Raw genomic sequence first — 19354 nt, 5'->3', positions numbered from 1 at the left:
TGTTTTTTTTAAAGACAATGAGGCAAGAACAATAGATGTCAATTTACTAACAATAGCATCTATGAAGTTTCTTCAATTGTTTTGTATATTTTTCGGAGAATTCAATATTTCCTTATTCATTGGTCAAATATGTTTGTTTGTTAATAATACGACCACACATGTGTAGTTAGTTTGAAATAGCAAAAGTATATGAACAGGAGGTTATTATTGTTCACCTCAAATTTTGTGAACCTTCAAGATTTGATTTTATTTCGTCATATTGCAGTGATATTTGCAGATTTGTTACCAAGATGAAAAAGTCGAATATTAACTGTAAGTTTATTTCTAATATATCATTTAAGTGGACGTTTTTTGTTCGACTATTATTTTTCAATCATTATAATTATACATTTGTATAAACGATCATTATGACTATTTTTCCTAGTTTCTTGTTGGTTCGTGTATTTTTATTTTTATGATTATACTTACTATTTTTCTTATTGGTGTTTTTTTTTATGATCATTTTTGCTATTTCTTGTCGATGTTTTTTTGTTTTTGTTTAATTTTGATATTTAAATAAATCTATAATTAAAAAAGTAGTCAAAGGTCGGTAATGAAACTCGTTAATAGAAAGAAAAAAAAATCCGGGTTACAAACTAAATCTGAGGGAAATGCATTAAATATAAAAAGAGAACAACGACACAAAATAAACCATAAAATAAACGATTTTTCGAAAATCTTTTTTTGTGTCCCCTTGGGTTACCTGTTTTTTATTTGTTTGTCTTTTTGTTTGTTTCGGTTATTCAAGGTTTTAAGTCCAAATTTAACAGTTGAATATAATCAGTTAGTGCATTTCAGGTAAACTATTTATGATCCGAATAAATACTGTTACTTTAATAGGTTTCTCTTGGTTTTTTTAAAAATATATTTTGTAAAATAAATCGGAAAACTTGTGGCTTAATATTTAAAGAAATTATATTATCTCATATTGCATCGTTCTAATATCTAATAAACAAATAAAGTCTGCCCGAGACATATTTATTTGAGGCTTTATACGATGTGTGATATTGAAAAGTCCATACCATCAAACCAGGTATCTCGATCTGCGCGGGATCCGTATTTCCAAGAACAATTAATGAAAAGTATGTTACAATGGATAGGTAATAATGGATCCAATTCTGACAGAGCATAATTTGGTCGCTAAGTTTCGGACAATTTCGAGCTGCTTCTATCATATGGAATATGCGACTTGCTGTCATAATTCTGATTTGTTGTGATATAGTGCAACCACGCTGGTCTATTTATATATATTGTGACAATACTTATTTTTTTGCATGTTAGTTTGTTTCACGTTTATATATGGATGCCATTTGTTTTCTATGTCTGAGTTCAATTGTGTGTAAAAGCAATAGTTGGATAACAAAAATGTTTATAACTGAATAAAACATGTTGTTATTGAAAAATACAATTTCCATATGTATATCTGCACGAATTTCATACATGTTAAACGTTTAGCTAGCTATAACACTATGAGTAATCAAATATTTCTACATAAAGATATAACCATGTTAGGAACATGTTTTCCATTAGTTTGATATTTTTGAACTTTTGATTTGGCCATTTGGAAAGGGAATTCTGCTTTTAATTATTATAAAAAAATCTATAAATTAGAAATGAAAAAAAAAGTTAAAGCTGATTATTCACTGATGAATATTAGTAGATAAATAAGGAATGCATATTGGTTTTTTGTTTTAAATTTATTCTTGTATTATTTCTCGTTGAACAGATAGCTTCAATAAAGAAAGAAGTTCCCTTGATGTAGCCTCTGATTATTGTGACAACGTTAAAGACGAACGACGAGTCAATACTCTGCAAGGTACCACTGCACATGTCAAAAACGTAAATGAGAGCCGTCAGGTCATTAATGTACCAATGCAGTTGAATGAAAGTGTAGTTAGAGTGAGCACGGAACCCAGTACTACCAGAGATATATGGATTAGGTTGAAGCAGCACAAGTGGTCCATACTTGCATTTGTGTGTGGTGTAGTCTTGGCACTAGTTATAGTTGTCCCTGTGATGGTGTCAATATTTTCATCAACAGAAACGGGTAGATTTTATTGTTTTCTAACAATTACATTGAAGATTTATTTTCTGACATTTTTCGATATACAACAAAACTTTGAAACTATATCTATTATTCCGTATTTGTAGCTCCTTACTTCATTTATATGAACGTTTAGTCAATCAAGTGTGGTCTTTGGAAGTTTAAACACATCTAAGAATTAAATTGAAAGCAACGAATTTACATTATACTATGCTTTAAGAAGAAAAGCACAAGGTAATGGACCAGAAACCAATAGAACATGACTCAAATTTTTATTTATTTGTTGAATATCTGAATACTACAAGCATGTTACGTTTTCGTTAAAATTATCTATGATATCAATTTACTGTTAACGGCAGTATTTTCCTATTCTGCAAACTACTTTACGTGAAAAACGTCAAATCTGGTTTGGTTTAGCAAGCTGGACTCACATAGAATGATGTGTCTGTAGGAGAAGATTGGCAGATATTAAAAAATATAAATGATAAACTTCCCAATGTCTTAATAAACACACATTCATGTATTTCTATAAATAAAAAATTCACAAGGTATACTCAGAAATCATTATAAACTGGTACATCTTATCTCCGAGTCTCGATATTCAAACTTGTTCACATTTTGTATGACTGATTTCATTTAGTTATTAAAGATTTACGTTTATTACATTCGAACAGCAGCATACTACTGTCGCCTTTATTTTGTCAACTTTAGAAATAAAAAAATAAGGATAAAAACAAATTATAACTGTATGAATTTAGTATATATTGGTTTATTTCAGATGACCGAGCTGAATATTTATTTTTTCTGAAATTTGACAGACAGTCGACTCATTCATTAGTGTTCATGTCCGATGATAATACAGTCCTGGGCAATTCTTTCACTAAAGAGACACCGAATCTCGTAAATCATCCAGAACAGTTTAACACTTACAAAGGAACACTAGGAATTAGATGCTTAACTTCCATGAGTAAAATGTACTTTGAAATTAAGTTCTTGTTCAAAATATTGCAGTCCCTGAATTATGACTCAACAGACTTAGTCCTCGAAGTAGGAGTGGCCAGTCGTAAACAAATAGACAGTAACCATTATGTAGGAAAACATGGATGGTCGTTTTTCATTAATAATTGCAATACTAGCATATGCCTTATAGCCAAACATGGTACTTCGAACACCCGTGAGGAAGTAAAGATGATAGACACCACTAATTCAGTCGGTAGAGTGGACACAGGAATACTTGGATTCTTCATTAACATGGAGCGTAATGAGTTCTCCGTTATTGACAAGGACAGTTTGAAAATATTGTTCACGTTTACAAAAGTAGTGTCCGCTGATCAGCTTTGTCTAGCGTTTGGTGTTTATAATCCTAAAACATTTGAAACAAAACTTGAAATAATGTATGCATACGATTTTAAAAATATTCCAATTATTAATGTGATTGCTTAGAATTTTTTTTTATCTTTTTTTATATAGTTTTACCCAAGTTTTATCTACTATTTCTAAGACACAAATTAAGTTAGAGGAATATTACACTTATAGTATATTCATCTGTTTTGTAAACTAACTAACAGTTTTTATGTTTTTACTCTTTACACCACATTTCCAAATCTTATCAAACAAAAGTTTTCCTATTAAATTAAATGGTCGTTTGGTAAATATAAATGTACATATATTTGATGCAAGTCATGTGAAGCCTTCTTCTCTAATGAGAAAGGTCAATATGTAAAATTTAATTACTGTAGGTGTGCTTTTAGATGATTGAAACTGTTAATTTTTCTCCTTGATAATATTTATGTACGTTTCGGCAACAAGGTTTATCGAAAGGTTGTAGGTATCCCTATAGGCACTTATTACCCTCTTTAATATCGGACTTGTTTTTGTACTGTTATGAATCACAATTTATGACCAAAATCAGTAAAACCCGTCGTAAATGCATTTAATTGATAAATTCAACCACACTTACCGTTATCTCTTTGTCCATCTGATGAATTCAGCCTTGTTTACTGATTTTTATAGTTCGTTCTTATGTTGTACTGTTATACCACTGTCCTAGGTTATAGAGAGGGTTAGGGTCCCGCTAACATGTCAAACCCCGCCACATTTGGTATGTTTGTGCCTGTCCGAAGTCAGGAGCCTGTAATCCTTTAATTGTCGTTTGTTAATGTTTTACATATTTGTTTTTTGTTCATTTTTTGAACATACATAAGGCCGTTAGTTTTCTCGTTTGAATTGTTTGACATTATCATTTCGTGACCTTTTATAGCTGACTAATATGTGGTATGGACTCATTATTGAAGGCCATACAGTGACTTATAGTTGTTAATTTCTGTGTAATTTTTGACTTTTGTGGAGAGTTGTCTCATTGGCAATCTTACAACTTTTTTTTTATATAATTTTAAATTTCGCTAACTTTCGCCAGTAATAAAATAAACCCATGGCCAGTAATTATAAATTGTCCCTCATATGTAAAAAAATTAACTTTTCAGATATAACTACAAGGTAATGAGAAAATTGTGATTATTTATTGCTGCGAAATTGGCTTGAAAGGACTAAACACGTAATAACGTATCCGCGAAAATATGTTGGATTATGTTGGATTTCAGTAGTTATGCAGTAGCTTATAACATAGTACCAAACATTTCAGCAGCACAGATGTTTCGTTTGAATAATTGTGTAAATTAACTTTATTAATTGGGTCCCTACGATTTTAATTGCTTCCTCAATTGTTGATTGTGTACTAGTATTTAACTATTGGCGCATGAATATATTTGTTGATTAACGCAAAAAAAAATTCCATGAAATTTGCTATCTGATAAAAAGAAAAGTGCTTAAATTCTTACTATTTTTCAAACTAATGTTTTCGTTGTATTGATTTATTTAACGATTGACGTGCAGGGAAAATAAATTTTGTTAACGTCGGTGTTATTTTCGCCGCAATCTTGTTTACATTGGTTACGAAAAGAGGTTCGGTCAAAGTCGTCTATCGAAAAATAACCAACGTCAAGATCACTTACCGGAAGTTCTCTCGACCGATCATATCATCGTTTTATCCAATATGCAAATCGTATAAGAATTATTAATGTATACTATTAGGAAGACTAGTTACGAAACTGTTGTCAGGTCACTAGGGATGGCATAGTTTGATATTTACTCAAAGGGTCTTTGCATGTCAAAAAAACATATTTATTTCAATACCAATTGTAGGCATGCTACGGGTTATGGTCTTCTTCTTTATTTTATGATGGTATCATACTGTACCCCTAACGGGAGGAAATGTACTTAATTAAGATTTTTTTTTTAATAGTTTAATTGAGGTACGAATCTTGCCTGCAAGTAACTGCTAGCAGTCCTAAATTACTGATGCATTATTGCCATTTTGTTTATTTTCGTTTTTCACCTATTCTGACATCAGCATCGGTCTTTTTTTAACTGAGTTGTTCGGTGGCTATTGCTTTGTGTTTCTTTATTACAAATTGTCTCGATGTACAAATGTATAGGGTTTCTGATCTCACAAAACGTGTTTTTTCGCTCCGCCTTTATCTCGCCTATCGAAAGTTAGAAGCCTCTGAATTTATTTTAGTCTTGTATGTTTTTTATTTTTATTTCAGTACATTTCTATGTTTTTGGACGTCCATTGTCACTAAAATAGTACACATATTTATCAATGGGCCAACTGAGGCCCGCCTCCGAATGCGGGACTTTCTTGATGTATTGGAAACAAACTTGTCTATCTAAAACAGAGAGGTTTGGGAATGATATGTTAGACTGTTATACTGTGCAAGATCTCAAATAAGAACACTGATAATTGATTAATTTTATCAGATTCGAGCTCCCGTGCTTGACCTGGAGTCGATAATTGGATACAGCTCTCGTATGCATTCACTTGCAGGTACCCCAATCTTTAACATGGTTAACATGGTTAGATATATTGCCTAAAATCAAAAATAGTATACCGCTGTTCGAAAGTGAAAATTCATCATATAACAACATGATATCGGGGTTGAATATTGTCCAATTTTTCATTCATTTCACATTTTAAAGATTTTAAACAACAGAATCCTACACTGATTGACGAATATTTATTCAATGTTAAACTCCAAATATAAGTCAATCTTTTTTTCCCTTCGATTTTTCTTTTCTTTTGTTTCAGTATTTACTTGACAATCGGACAAGTAAACTGTATCGTTTAATAGGTGCCTGATGATGGATTTCATTTGGCCTGGCAATCTGACAGTCGCAAATATCAAACCATGCAGGCGACCAAACTATTTGGATGTTCGAAAATATATCATATAAGTTACGTTTTTAAATCTCATGGTAAACGCATGGAACTATAAAATTCTTAAAATTGCTTTAATATAAAAAAGAAGATGTGGTGTGATTGCCAATGAGACAACTATCCACAAAAGACCAAAATGACACAAACAATAACAATTAAAAAAAAAGAAAACCTGTTGCTGCGTATGAGATTATATACATACGTCTCGATCTCCTTGTCCTGTCGAAGTTATCTGTTTCAGAGACGCATGCCTGTGTGATGTGTAACCATATATGTTTTTTTTATCATTAAATGGTGTTAAAATTATTATTATTTATTGTATACTAAGTTTTATATGTATTTGAATGATTTCTGCTTGACTTTAATAAAATCTTGAATTTTCGATTTTGTAACACGTTTATTTATGGGTTGGGCTATTGTCATTTTAAATCATGTTATCTTCAATGATTACGTTTTAGCATTACCTGTGTTTATTATATCTGAGTGATCATGTTCTTTATAAAATAAGTACACAATACTTTCACAATTTTGTTTTAAATTGCAAGCGTTCTACAATTTGACTGGTCAATATTTTTTTTAACTATTGGACCTTGGTAAAATTATATGACGGCAAGCTACGGTTTTGGCTAATTTTGAGATGATGAGGGAGTTGCAACGTCGAGTTTTACCTCTTGTATCTAGGGTAGTATTAGTACAGAACGTAGCCCTACCATTCTAGATATATATGACGTAAACATGAAACAATACGGTTGTGTTTCTGTTCTTTATATTACGATAGTTGATTGAGCCCCGTCATTTATTGTATGATGCATCTTTCGTATAATAAAACATTTACTGACTGGATATTCGTGGAATAGTCAGTTAATTGTCCCATCGGATACAACTATTGCCCTCGGTGTCTGTGGCTCCAAGGAATATGTTTTAAAACTCGATAAAATTGTTTATTTGAAGTACTTTTATAAACAATTGTGTACTAGAAAGCTTAGCATCATTGGGTGTACAGGATACAAAAGTTTAAAACCCCGGGTATGCAGATGTTCCCCATCCTCATTGAAACAACAAGCTAATGTGTAACCAATTATGATATGACTAATGCAACGTTCACAACAATAAATGTAATTAAGCACGATAAATTATTTGGTTCTGATGAAACAATAATCTATCCAGAAATCACATTATATGATATTCTGCCTTAGGATACTGATGAGTAGAAAACCCTTAAAAATGATGACCTAGTGGAAAACAGTATTATGTGTGGCAAATAAATTTCATTAAAAGCATACCTGAGATGTCAGATGTCGAAGTTCATAATTTGACAAAAAGCATCTCTGTGAATGTTAATTAAGTTGGCTCTTATGATAGAAAAACACCATTGTAAAGATGTTCTACACTGCTCCATGTCTACATGAGATAACAGAACGATTTTATTTAATTGAAATGGCCCAAATAGGTTTTAAGCGCTGTTGTCGATGAATACAAAAAACGATAAACAAGGCTGTAAGGATAATGTCCGTTCGCTAAATTATTTGAACTTTATGTGTATGTTATACTTATCAATACTGTCGAGCTTGAAATGAGGAATACAGTTAAGTCAGCCTCATATCATGACGTACAACTAGAAATTGACATTGAGAGGTCATGTCAAAGTAAATGAATGCCCATCGTTATAATTAATGACCATAATTCAGTGGTTGTCGTTTGTTTATGTGTTACATATTTGTTTTTCGTTCATTTTTTTACATAAATAAGGCCGTTAGTTTTCTCTAAGTTTGAATTGTTTTACATTGTCATATTGGGGCCTTTCATGACTGACTATGAGGTATGGGTTTTGTTCATTTTTGAAGGCCGTACGGTGAACTATAGTTGTTAATGTGTGTGTAATTTGGTCTTTTGTAGATAGTTGTATCATTGGCAATCATACCACATCTTCTTTTTTATATGACTGTTAGTCAGACCTTTCATTTTCAGTGGACTTTTTGAGATCTTCTAATCACACTAAAGCAGATACTTACTGACTGATTAAAACTATTTTTACCCAGCATGCCCAATTTTAGATAATAACCTGGCTTCAATATTTGAAAATAAGTAACACACATCACATTAAATGAGGATGACAATCGATTGCAATATAAAAGAAAGGACCTGATATCTTCTCGATAATTTAAACATTTCAAACATGTTCTTAAATCACCTGAGATCATTCGGAAATAAACATGAACAAATAGTTTGTTGTTTGATAATACTTTACAGATAAAAATAATACACCGCCTTTTCCTGTTTGAAGGAAACCCCACGTGTTGAACATTGTCCTTATCTATGTTTATATCAAAAGTAGATTGAAAATTAATAATAATAAGTGATAAACACTTTTCTAGAGTAGAAAGGAAATATCGCCGATAGCGCGGAATATTAACACCCGAACTTTCGGTTTCATTGGTATCAAGTTTACTGAGAAAAGATTCTTAATTTGTAATGAACGGGACACACGTGGTAGTATTCTCGACGAATTTTACAATAGGTTGTAGATTAGGAAACGATTGGGTAGTACTTAAATACAAGATCAGATGTAATGTATAAGGAAATGAGATGAATACGATATGTAATCTCTTACAAAATTGTTTTTTGGTTATTTAATTTATGATACCAAATGTCATTGGATTGATTATAAAAAAAAACTGACCAAAGATAAATGGCTTAAAAATTAAAACGAAAGAGGGGCGTTTGTTTGGTAACATGTGGTAGAGCATTTCAAAAATAAAGGTAGCTGTAGTATACCGCTGTTCAAAACACATACATAAATTAATTGAGAAAAAAATAAACCCGAGTTTCAAATTAAAATCAACTATAATTGGAAAACAACGAAACTAGAGAAACACTGAGGAGCAGTAATAAATCAAACGACGATGCAACTTACGTAGATATAATCGAAGTAGTTAAATCTTAATAAAATTTAAAAAATAAATAAACATGTATGATTAATAACATAACCTCAACGTTTTGTAGTCTCACACAAGGGATAGTAGTATATTAGCAAGTGAATGTGTTTCTGATGAACTTATAAAAGGTACCTCTTACCTATTTCTTTTCTGTAATGTTTAACATAACCTGTATTAACGACAACATTAGAAATACGATTCCGTATGCCCTCTGAATGTTTATAAATGAACTCGCACATTATCTCATTGATATCAAATGTACCCTCGACAAGTTTAATCTTCTCTTCACTTCAAAAATATCAACGTCAGAATGATGATTTTACCAGAAATAGTGTTAGAAAATTGTTTCTTTGAGACTTTCAATGAATTTAGACGTGTAATAGGTATTTCACTCTTTTTTCATTTAATTATCTTAAAGTCAACACATTTCCTATTGTTTGCGTGTCGATGGCGTATGCAACCATTTGGCAGTTGGATTTTTGCATACGATGAAGTTATATTTGGTGATATTTCTCGTGGGGAAATGTTCCCATTCTACCATTTCCTTATGATTATTATTTTTGTGGTGATCATTTCATACTAAAAACTAAGATATGTATCTTAATTTTGTCAAAATTACTACATCTATTTTGATTAGATGTCCTTTCAACATAATGGATTCTTCTGAAACATACATGTAATGTAATTATGAGAAATATATTGCTTATTTCGGAACATTACTAGACTTATAGGTCCAATGGGCCGGGTGTATCAATATTTATCACATATCATATGTTTATAATCTGTACACAATTTACACATGTCACTATAATAAATAATTTACTTACTTACTTACTAGACCATCTGAATAATCTGCCATGCAAACATTGTTGTAAATTGTAGTTCATAGAGGGAAATAACAGTACCCTTTTCACAAGACGAGGATTTTGATATCATTATAAGATTATCCATCTCTTTCGTACAAATTCCACCGCATATAAATGCAGTATGGAGAAAATTCACAGAAAAACGGAACTCTGAGAAAAATTCAATACGGAAAGTGGATAATCAAATGGTAAAATCAAAAGCTCAAACACATCAAACGAATTGATCACACCTGTCATATTCCTGACTTGGTACAGGTATTTTTTAAAGTAAAAAAAGTAGTGGATTTAACCTGGTTTTATAGCTAGGTGAACATTTCACTTGTGTGACACTCGCATACCATTTCATTATATTGACAACGATATGTGAACAAAACAACAGACCTAATAAGTAAAAGTGTCAAAATAGGGTTACATCACTATGAAAAAAACCCAAATATGTAACGAAGAAGCACAAACGGCACACAGAAAAAGCCCATTAGAAAAAAATGAAAGACATGATTATAAGAACTTTACCAAGTCAGGAATATGACAGTTCTTGTCCATTCGTTTTTGATGCGTTTTGTTTTTTGATTTTGCCATGTGATTATGGACTTTCCAAATTGATTTTCCTCTGAGTTCAGTATTTTTGTGATTTTACTTTTTACCATAACCCAATGTCACAATGACAGGATGCATGAGCACAGAGTCACGTCATGTAACAAAGAAACACAAAAGGCATATAGACAAAGCGCATTAGTAAAAATTAACTCTACAGGATTTATTTGTTTTATCACAATTTTGATTAGGAAAAAAATCCGACATGATTATTAACATGATAATTACAAATAATTACACCATTACTAACACAATTCTGTATTAATATTCTTTTGCTGGTTATAAGACAATAACAACCAAAACCAAGGATTAAACAAAGACTCATAAAACCAAAAGACATGTACATCAATAGTTACAAATAATAGATAAGAAACAACACGAACTCCACTAAAATCCGCGAGTGAAATCAGGTGCTCCAGAAGGGTAAACATTTCGAGTACCGTATTATATAATATATAAAACAACACCATTAAAAACGTCATCTCAACAATTTTTCATTTTTTAAAATCTTTACCTCAGAGGTCAAATTTGGTGGTGTTTTTCCATTCGTGTGACGCACGGTTTATTTTCTATTGTGGTGTGTTAGTTTACTGTCGTTAATGAATTGTAGTTTACATGGTTATGCTGTGGATTTATATATTGTAATGTACTCTAGGTTGATACCTCTGCGGTTGAACTATCAGCCCTTATGAGTATCATCAGCTCAGTAGTCAGCACCTCGGTACTGACTTCATTAAAACCTTTCTAAATTTGTACTTTTGAACATTTTAAAGAAACTAACGTTTTTTTTTGTATTTGGCTTTTTTAATGTATTTTTGTCATAAGCTCTTCAACTATTTTGGTACTTATACATCCTCGACTTTCAAATATGTGCCTTTGAGCTTCCCGATGAAAATAAATCCAGAAAAAGTGCTTTGTACGCATTAAACAATAAATTATTTAACTATTTCATTTTCATTAATCATGTTAATGATTGAACAAAAAAACAAAATCCCATTTTTTGTTAAAGCCCCTTTAAGATATTTGTGTATAAGAAATTCCATGACAAATAAATCTCAAAGTATTTATGCATTACAAATGCTCTGTAATTTAACTTCTACCCACTCTGTAAAGTTATAGATAATGCATATTTTAAGGTTTTTCTTGTCGTAGAACACACCGAGGGGTGTCAGGATTGATCAAATGAAAGACCGACCGGAGGGAGGTCCTTCTTTGAACAATCCTGACACCCTTCGGTGTGTTCTACGACAAGAAAAACCTTAAAATATGCATTATCTGACTTATATACCGTCAAAATATATTAATTTTATAAAGATTTGTAACATTTAGTATCCTATTTTACCGACAACACTAAAGTGTGCTATTCCTTTCTAATGCGTTCAGGTTTTAATACGCCCTGTGGCTCATTTAAAATGTGAAATAAAACTCACTAAATAATTTAGATATAAATAGTTATCAAAAGTACCAGGATTATAATTTTATACGCCAGACGCGCGTTTCGTCTACATAAGACTCATCAGTGACGCTCAGATCAAAATAGTTGAAAAGCCAAACAAATACAAAGTTGAAGAGCATTGAACCTATTAAAAATTGTTATCCATACACAATAAAAATATTACTGTAACTGCATGAAGTTAGACACAAATGTATTGTTACCATCCGATAACGGTGTATGACAAATACAAGACACATTGTAAGTTATTTATTGTACCACTTAGCTTATGGAAAATGGGGAGAAGGTATGTTTTTTTCTATTTGTTATGTTATTTCTATCGCGGAAAAGTGGTTATTTTTTTTAAACAATTTTTCTTGAATCGAAAGAAAAATTCTTTTGAATAGCAATACAATTTATTAAAAGTTAATCAGGATATAATTACATTCTCGCCGCACCCGACCCTTTCGTGAGTTACGTAAATGTTATTCAATAGAATATAAGATTATCTTTAAATTATTAGTTGATCATTTGATAGAGTAAAAGGTATACATTTTAAAAAGTGAAGAACTGACACGAAGACGAATATAAATACATGGAGGTCACAGTATGATTTCCTATTCAGTGTGTATCGTTCTGAACATGCATGAAATATTTGCCACTGGACGTTAAGCAAGCCACTAAAAATCAATCAACCTATTTAGTTTGATTTTTAAAATCTTACACACGAATATGTTAAATCTGGATTTATTTTTATGAAAGTCTACATTAAAATTTATCTGACATATATGATAATGTTTCTTTATTGTAGCGATAAATCAACAAAACTTTATGTTATTTGTTTCTAAAATTAAAATGCGGGACTACAATGACGGTTTATTTTACACCCATCATCGATTGAACTTTATAAAACAAATTTCCAAATCGGCAACAAAAAACTATCAGACGAATAAAGTTTTGAAGTAAATCATAGATTGCATGTTTATCAAGGAAAATAATGACCTTACACAGGTCATTATTTTATGCCTTGAAGCATATATCATTGAAACATGGTACCGTCCGGGTTGATTCTGAAAAAGAATGACCTGACGTTCTAAAAGAAAATAACTCCATATAGGTATATAAATGTAATGAAACGTTGGCATAATACCATGTCTTTATGAATCATGAATAAATGTTGTTGATTGAATATGTATTTTTGTTTTGTATCACCTAATCCAATTTTATTCTTTTAATTTGTGACATATATTAACTTCATTCTTTTCTAGGTGAAATTGATAATAAAACAGAAACTTTCTACATTAAGCATCAGGACTATGGTTTATCTTCTGGTTCAACTCAGGACAACTGTTATCAATTGTTTCTGTAACTTTTTATCTTTTTTAATATCAACACAGAAAAAAGTATGTTACTTTCAGACTGGAAGTGTTCTCTGTTATAATTTTAACAAAAAAATACTATTCCACCAGGCCAGTAAAATTTAATTAAACAAATTTCATTGCACATAAGATAATAACCACCACTGGAAGATCGCCAATCAAATATTCACCTCTTTTTTTACCTGCGTACAAGCGTTAGTAACCAATTTACCTGATGTTTCTAAAATATTCTACATAATCACAATTTTAACAAAAAGGTGCTTTGAAACACCCAAGGTATATGTTGATGACCAAAACATATTTTACTGCAATGAAATACAGGCTATTGTTTCCCAGCACTGTAAATTCAAGGGAGTATTTTTTTCGGCCTTTGTTGTGTGCATCCGAATGCGACGCACTATATATGATTCGGTTGTATTACACCTGCATTATTTCAACAATAATTTTCCTTTATTAGAAAAACATGCTTGTCGAATGACTTTTTTCTCACTAATATTGCTATACGTGATGTTTAGCCATATATTTATCATAAATCAAATTGAATCTCAAGTCGGAATATATATCGTATTTAAGGTAGAACGATGCACAGATTTTGTCACTCCCAATCAGACAACTTTAAAATGATGTAATTTATTTCATCCTTCTTTAAATGTTATAAATTTATAAACGAACAATTCTAGTAAAGTTTGTTAAATCATGTCAGTACCGAACCACTTACTACTGAACTGATGATACCATCGGGGACTGATAGTCCATCAGCAGAGGTATCGACCCAGTCATGTAAAAAATGGAAAACAACACGTTTAATAACTTATTGCGTCCGAAGCGCTTTTCTGGTTTTACCTTCATCAGGAACGTTTAAAGTCAAACATTTGTAATCCAAAGATTGATAAGTACCGAAAATCTTTCAAGGTCTATACAGTTTTTATTATTTTCAAATTACTATTTTTTCAAATACCTTAACGATATCGTAACCTTTCAACCATGTGAAGCAATAAAAATGCTTGTTTTCCAGACCTTTTCCTTATAAAATTGTTGATATTTTATCAGAAAATGAACCTAATCTGAAAAGTTATTTTAATCACTGGAATAATAAGTTTTTGAGGTGCATCTGAATAAATACAACATGGGAATCAATAGCCGTTATCCCATGAAAAATCATTAAGGAAAAACAAAAAAAAGAAAAGGTTTCCGTTTTAAAATTTCGATTTCTCATATAAAAAATAAATAACTAGCAATATTTTCAAACAAAATCGAAAAACGGAAGTGTTTTTGACTTTGTTTTCTGTTTGGTGTTTATCATAAAACGAATATTACGAAAACGGAATTTGGATTCAATATCTATTAAATGTTCTGAGCTTATGTTTGACACTGTTTTTTTTAATGTTTTACAGTCCTCGAAATCGTAAATATGCTTTTGTCAATGTTCACGTCTAATGTGAAATTTGATGAAGACAAAACAGATTACCTGATTTATGAATTCATGAATTAAAGACCTTTAGATTATCCAACTTTATCTATAGTTTGATTTGTCAAATAATATCGTTTCAAAATTGTACGGCTGAAATAGATTTATAGAATTGAATTATACAGTAAGGATTTTTTCTCCAAATTGTGTTCCTACTTTTTAAAATATCTTTTCATTAGCTTAATTCAATGCCAGTGAATGATAAAGTGCATTTCGTCTTTTGACATTATACAAAATATTGATAGCGGTGCCAATTGTTCTAAAAGTTTTTTAAGATAGTTTTTATATATAGGACTCAAATCTATGGTGGGTTCCCAATCTATGGCAGATTCCTAATCTATGGAAAATGTGACGTCATGCCATCCCAAATCTATGGCAAATTATTTACACTCAATCTATGGCAAGTTTTATAAATTCCTAATCTATGGCGGATTTATTTTCAAGGTTTCTAAATCTAATAATTAGCACCTATACGACTTATCATTTGTCTTTAACAAGTGGACATATACGACAACGGGAGCATGTCTTAAAACACTTGTGAAATAAACGTTCCATAAAGGTAAACCAAATCGTAATGGTAAAAATAAAACGTGAATGATGAATTCATATACCTTAATTCAGACTTCAAGATTGAAATTGTGTGCCCCTTAAAAATAGACATTGTCTAACCTTTGCATGGTACCTGTTTAACCCATTCATTAAACCATCTAGTCTAGTAAGTCTCTTAACAAACAAGACGTTTTTTTTTTTTTTTATATAAAACAAAAATGATAAATAAAAGTGAACAGTTTCAATTTTCAAGTACATGTAATATTTATTTCTTCGTTAATGCATCTTTTTTTTTTATTTAATGACGATTTAAATCAAATTGATATCCGGATTTTTATCTTTCACTTTATAAACTTTGCCAGCCGTAGACAGTAAAATGTTTTCTATAACTCCTTTCTCTAAAAGTTCGATGAAAAATGCGGTGCCGTTGTTCATCGCGGGCTTTGGCCAGTACAGCACATTTCACCTACCTTTCGGATACTTGTAATAGGTCACATCTTCCTTGAGACCATCCACAAATATGTTTCGAGTGAAATGCCTATATCTGGATTGGTGTTCAAATCTATCGGTTCCGCCAACGTTTGCAGGGGCGACAATGTCATATCATGGAGTTATTCAATTGTAACGCATTTCAAAGATCTGCCATAGATTTGAGTTGTTTGGCGTTTGTATTAACGTCACATTTGCCATAGATCAGGAATCTGCCATAGATTTGAAACCCGCCATATATTTGAGTCCCACATATGTACTACATTACTAAATTTAAGAGTATTACAACATTTTGGTAATATTAATATATTTAACTCGAAAAATACCACATGTTCATCCACAGCATAATTATGAAGTGTAGCATCACCATATTTTTTAATCTGAAAAAAGGATGTATTTGCTAAATACAAGTCGTTTTGAAGAATAAAATTGAGAATGAAAATGGGTATTGGGTAATGTATCAAAGACCATAGAAAAAGACAACAGCAGAAGGTCACCAACAGGTCTTCAATGTAGCGAGAAATTCCCGCACCCGGAGGCGTCCTTCAGCTGGCCCCTAAACAAATATATACTAGTTCAGTGATAATGAACGCCATACTAATTTCCAAATTGTACACAAGAAACTAAAATTAAAATAATACAAGACTAACAAAGGCCAGAGGCTCCTGACTTGGGACAGGCGCAAAAATGCGGCGGGGTTAAACATGTTTGTGAGATCTCAACCCTCCCCCTATACCTCTAACCAATGAAGAAAAGTAAACGCATAACAATACGCACATTAAAATTCAGTTCAAGAGAAGTCCGAGTCTGATGTCAGAAGATGTAACCAAAGAAAATAAACAAAATGACAATAATACATAAATAACAACAGACTACTGGCAGTTAACTGACATGCCAGCTCCAGACTTCAATTAAACTGACTGAAAGATTATGATTTCATCATATGAACATCAGGCACAATCCTTACCGTTAGGGGTTTAGTATCATACCATCATAACATATATGAGAAGAACATAACCCGTGTCATGCCAACAACTATTTTTTGAAATAAATGAGTTTAGTTCCGACGCAAAGACCTTATCAGTGACTCAATATTAACGCCAAAATATGCAATCTTTAATGACTTGACAACAGTATCGTAATTATATCCCTTCTTAATAAGTCTATTCAAATGTTTTGTAAGTTTCTGAGGTGAATACTGACACCTTTGTGCTTTATAAAGAATATTTCCATAAAAAATTGGATGTGAAATACCTGAACGTATAAGAAGTCTGCATGTTGAGCTATATTTACGAATGAAGTCTTTATACCGATGATAAAATTTAGTAAATGTTTTGACTAGTTTGTGATATCGAAAACCCTGGTGTAATAATTTTTCAGTAATACATAAATTTCTCTCGTTAAAATCTAAAACATTGTTACATACACGAGCGAATCGTACAAGTTGAGATATATAAACACCGTAAGATGGTGACAAGGGAACGTCACCATCTAAAACGGATAATTAACGATAGGAAATGAAAAATCATCCCTTTTATCATAAATTATAGTATTCAGCTTTCCGTTAGTGATATAGATATCAAGATCGAGGAAAGGGAAGTGTTCATTGTTAGTATTAGCTTTATTTAAAGTAAGTTCAGGAGGATAAATTTCATTGATTTACATACTGAAGTCGTCATTATTGAGAGCCAAAATATCATTCAAATATCTAAAAGTATTATTAAATTTGTTTATCAGTTGTTGTTTTGATGGGTCTTTGCTTATTTTTGTCATACATTGTAACTCATAACAATACAAAAAGAGGTCCGCAATAAGTGGTTCACAGTTAGTCCCCATTGGAATTCCGATAATCTGACGATATACGGAATTCCCAAAGCGAACAAAAATATTATCTAGTAAAAATTCAAGGGCATATATAGTATCAAAGCATGTCCAATTAACATAGTTTTTTTTATTGCTTTAAACAATGACATAAAAGAGTTTGAACATATATATTCACAGTCTGATTTTTTGAATGCCCATTTAATTAAGTGTGTGAATTTTTTCTTAATGAGAATGTGAGGCAATGTGGTATACAGGGTAGAAAAATCAAAACTTTGAACAGATTCAAAATCACCAATATAAGCATGCAATTTATCAAGTACTTCCAACGAGTTCTTGACACTCCAAAAGTAATTTATTCCACTATTTTCGAAGGCCTTATTTGAACAATTTATTATAAGGTTTTTAATTGTACCAAGTGAGCTGGTAAGAAGAATAGACAATTAAGTAGTTGAACAATGGCTTGAAGACGAAATAAATATGACGACTTACAACTCGAGTTCTAGAAAAATGAAAACGCATCCAATAAGATAGTAATTATATACTAGAAAGTTAAAATCAAATGAAATTGAGCTTGTCAGTCTGTACCTGTCAAATTGTTCTACCTAAAAAACACCAATGGCAACTTAAATTTTCAATTACAAACACGCGATGCAGGTTCCCCATATTTACAACTTTAAGTATAACCTTCATGATGATCGAGCATGTGCCCCATTCATATACTAGTATGATCCAGCCAGCCAAGTTAACGTTATTACTGGTGACCTTAACAATGTCAATAACACTCTGCGAGTTGTGTTATCCAAAGCCCCGAAATATAGGGGGCCTTAACCCATCAATATGAAACATTACTTTAAAATATTTCAGGCAATTGGTTAAACCTTAGAAGGAGAACGTAGATACGGTTTCAGAATAAATTTAGGCTGTGAGGTTGTTGATACAAGTCAGAGAAAAATCTGAATGGGCATATTGATACGGTGCTTTTAAAACTATTGATACAGAGCTAATAGTATTTTATGATATTGTCTTAATCATTGACAATCCGATTAGACATTCGTTTTTAACATATGACTTGCTATTCGTTTTCAATCTGTTACGACCCGATAGAATAGTTATAACAACAAGAAAGCTATGTGCGACCAGATCCATATCGTCTTATCCCATTTCCGCGCACAATTACATGGACGCTAGCAGGTTCCAAACACTAAGCAGTCAATGTTCTATATCGTATATATATGGATTCTGAGTCTGAAAAAAAATAACAGTCTTGAGTATAAAGACAAGGTTAAAAAATATGCCAAAAGTGATTTTCAGGTCTGGTGTACACGTTAGTCTATACATGTTGATTTGCTGAATTCGATCGTGTTTAAAACCAATAATTAGATAACAAAAATTAACGGTTTTGTACAAATCAAATCTTTAGACAAACTCACAAAATCCATAACGGTAATGAAACAAAAA

General features: G+C 31.5%; 1 protein-coding gene across 1 annotated transcript; it reads left to right on the top strand.

The window, feature by feature from the left end:
* Positions 1 to 1036: 1036 nt before the first annotated feature.
* LOC134706176 (uncharacterized) lies at positions 1037 to 3529 on the top strand. The gene is made up of 3 exons (XM_063564884.1): positions 1037 to 1139; positions 1766 to 2086; positions 2862 to 3529. The coding sequence occupies exons 1-3, from the start codon at positions 1037 to 1039 to the stop codon at positions 3524 to 3526; spliced, it is 1089 nt and encodes a 362-aa protein (XP_063420954.1). The 3' UTR covers positions 3527 to 3529.
* Positions 3530 to 19354: the final 15825 nt, after the last annotated feature.

Source organism: Mytilus trossulus, chromosome 2, assembly GCF_036588685.1.
Source record: "Mytilus trossulus isolate FHL-02 chromosome 2, PNRI_Mtr1.1.1.hap1, whole genome shotgun sequence".
Lineage (NCBI taxonomy): Eukaryota > Metazoa > Mollusca > Bivalvia > Mytilida > Mytilidae > Mytilus > Mytilus trossulus.
Note: the sequence above shows the minus strand (reverse complement) of the source record. Positions and strands in the feature narration are given on the sequence as shown.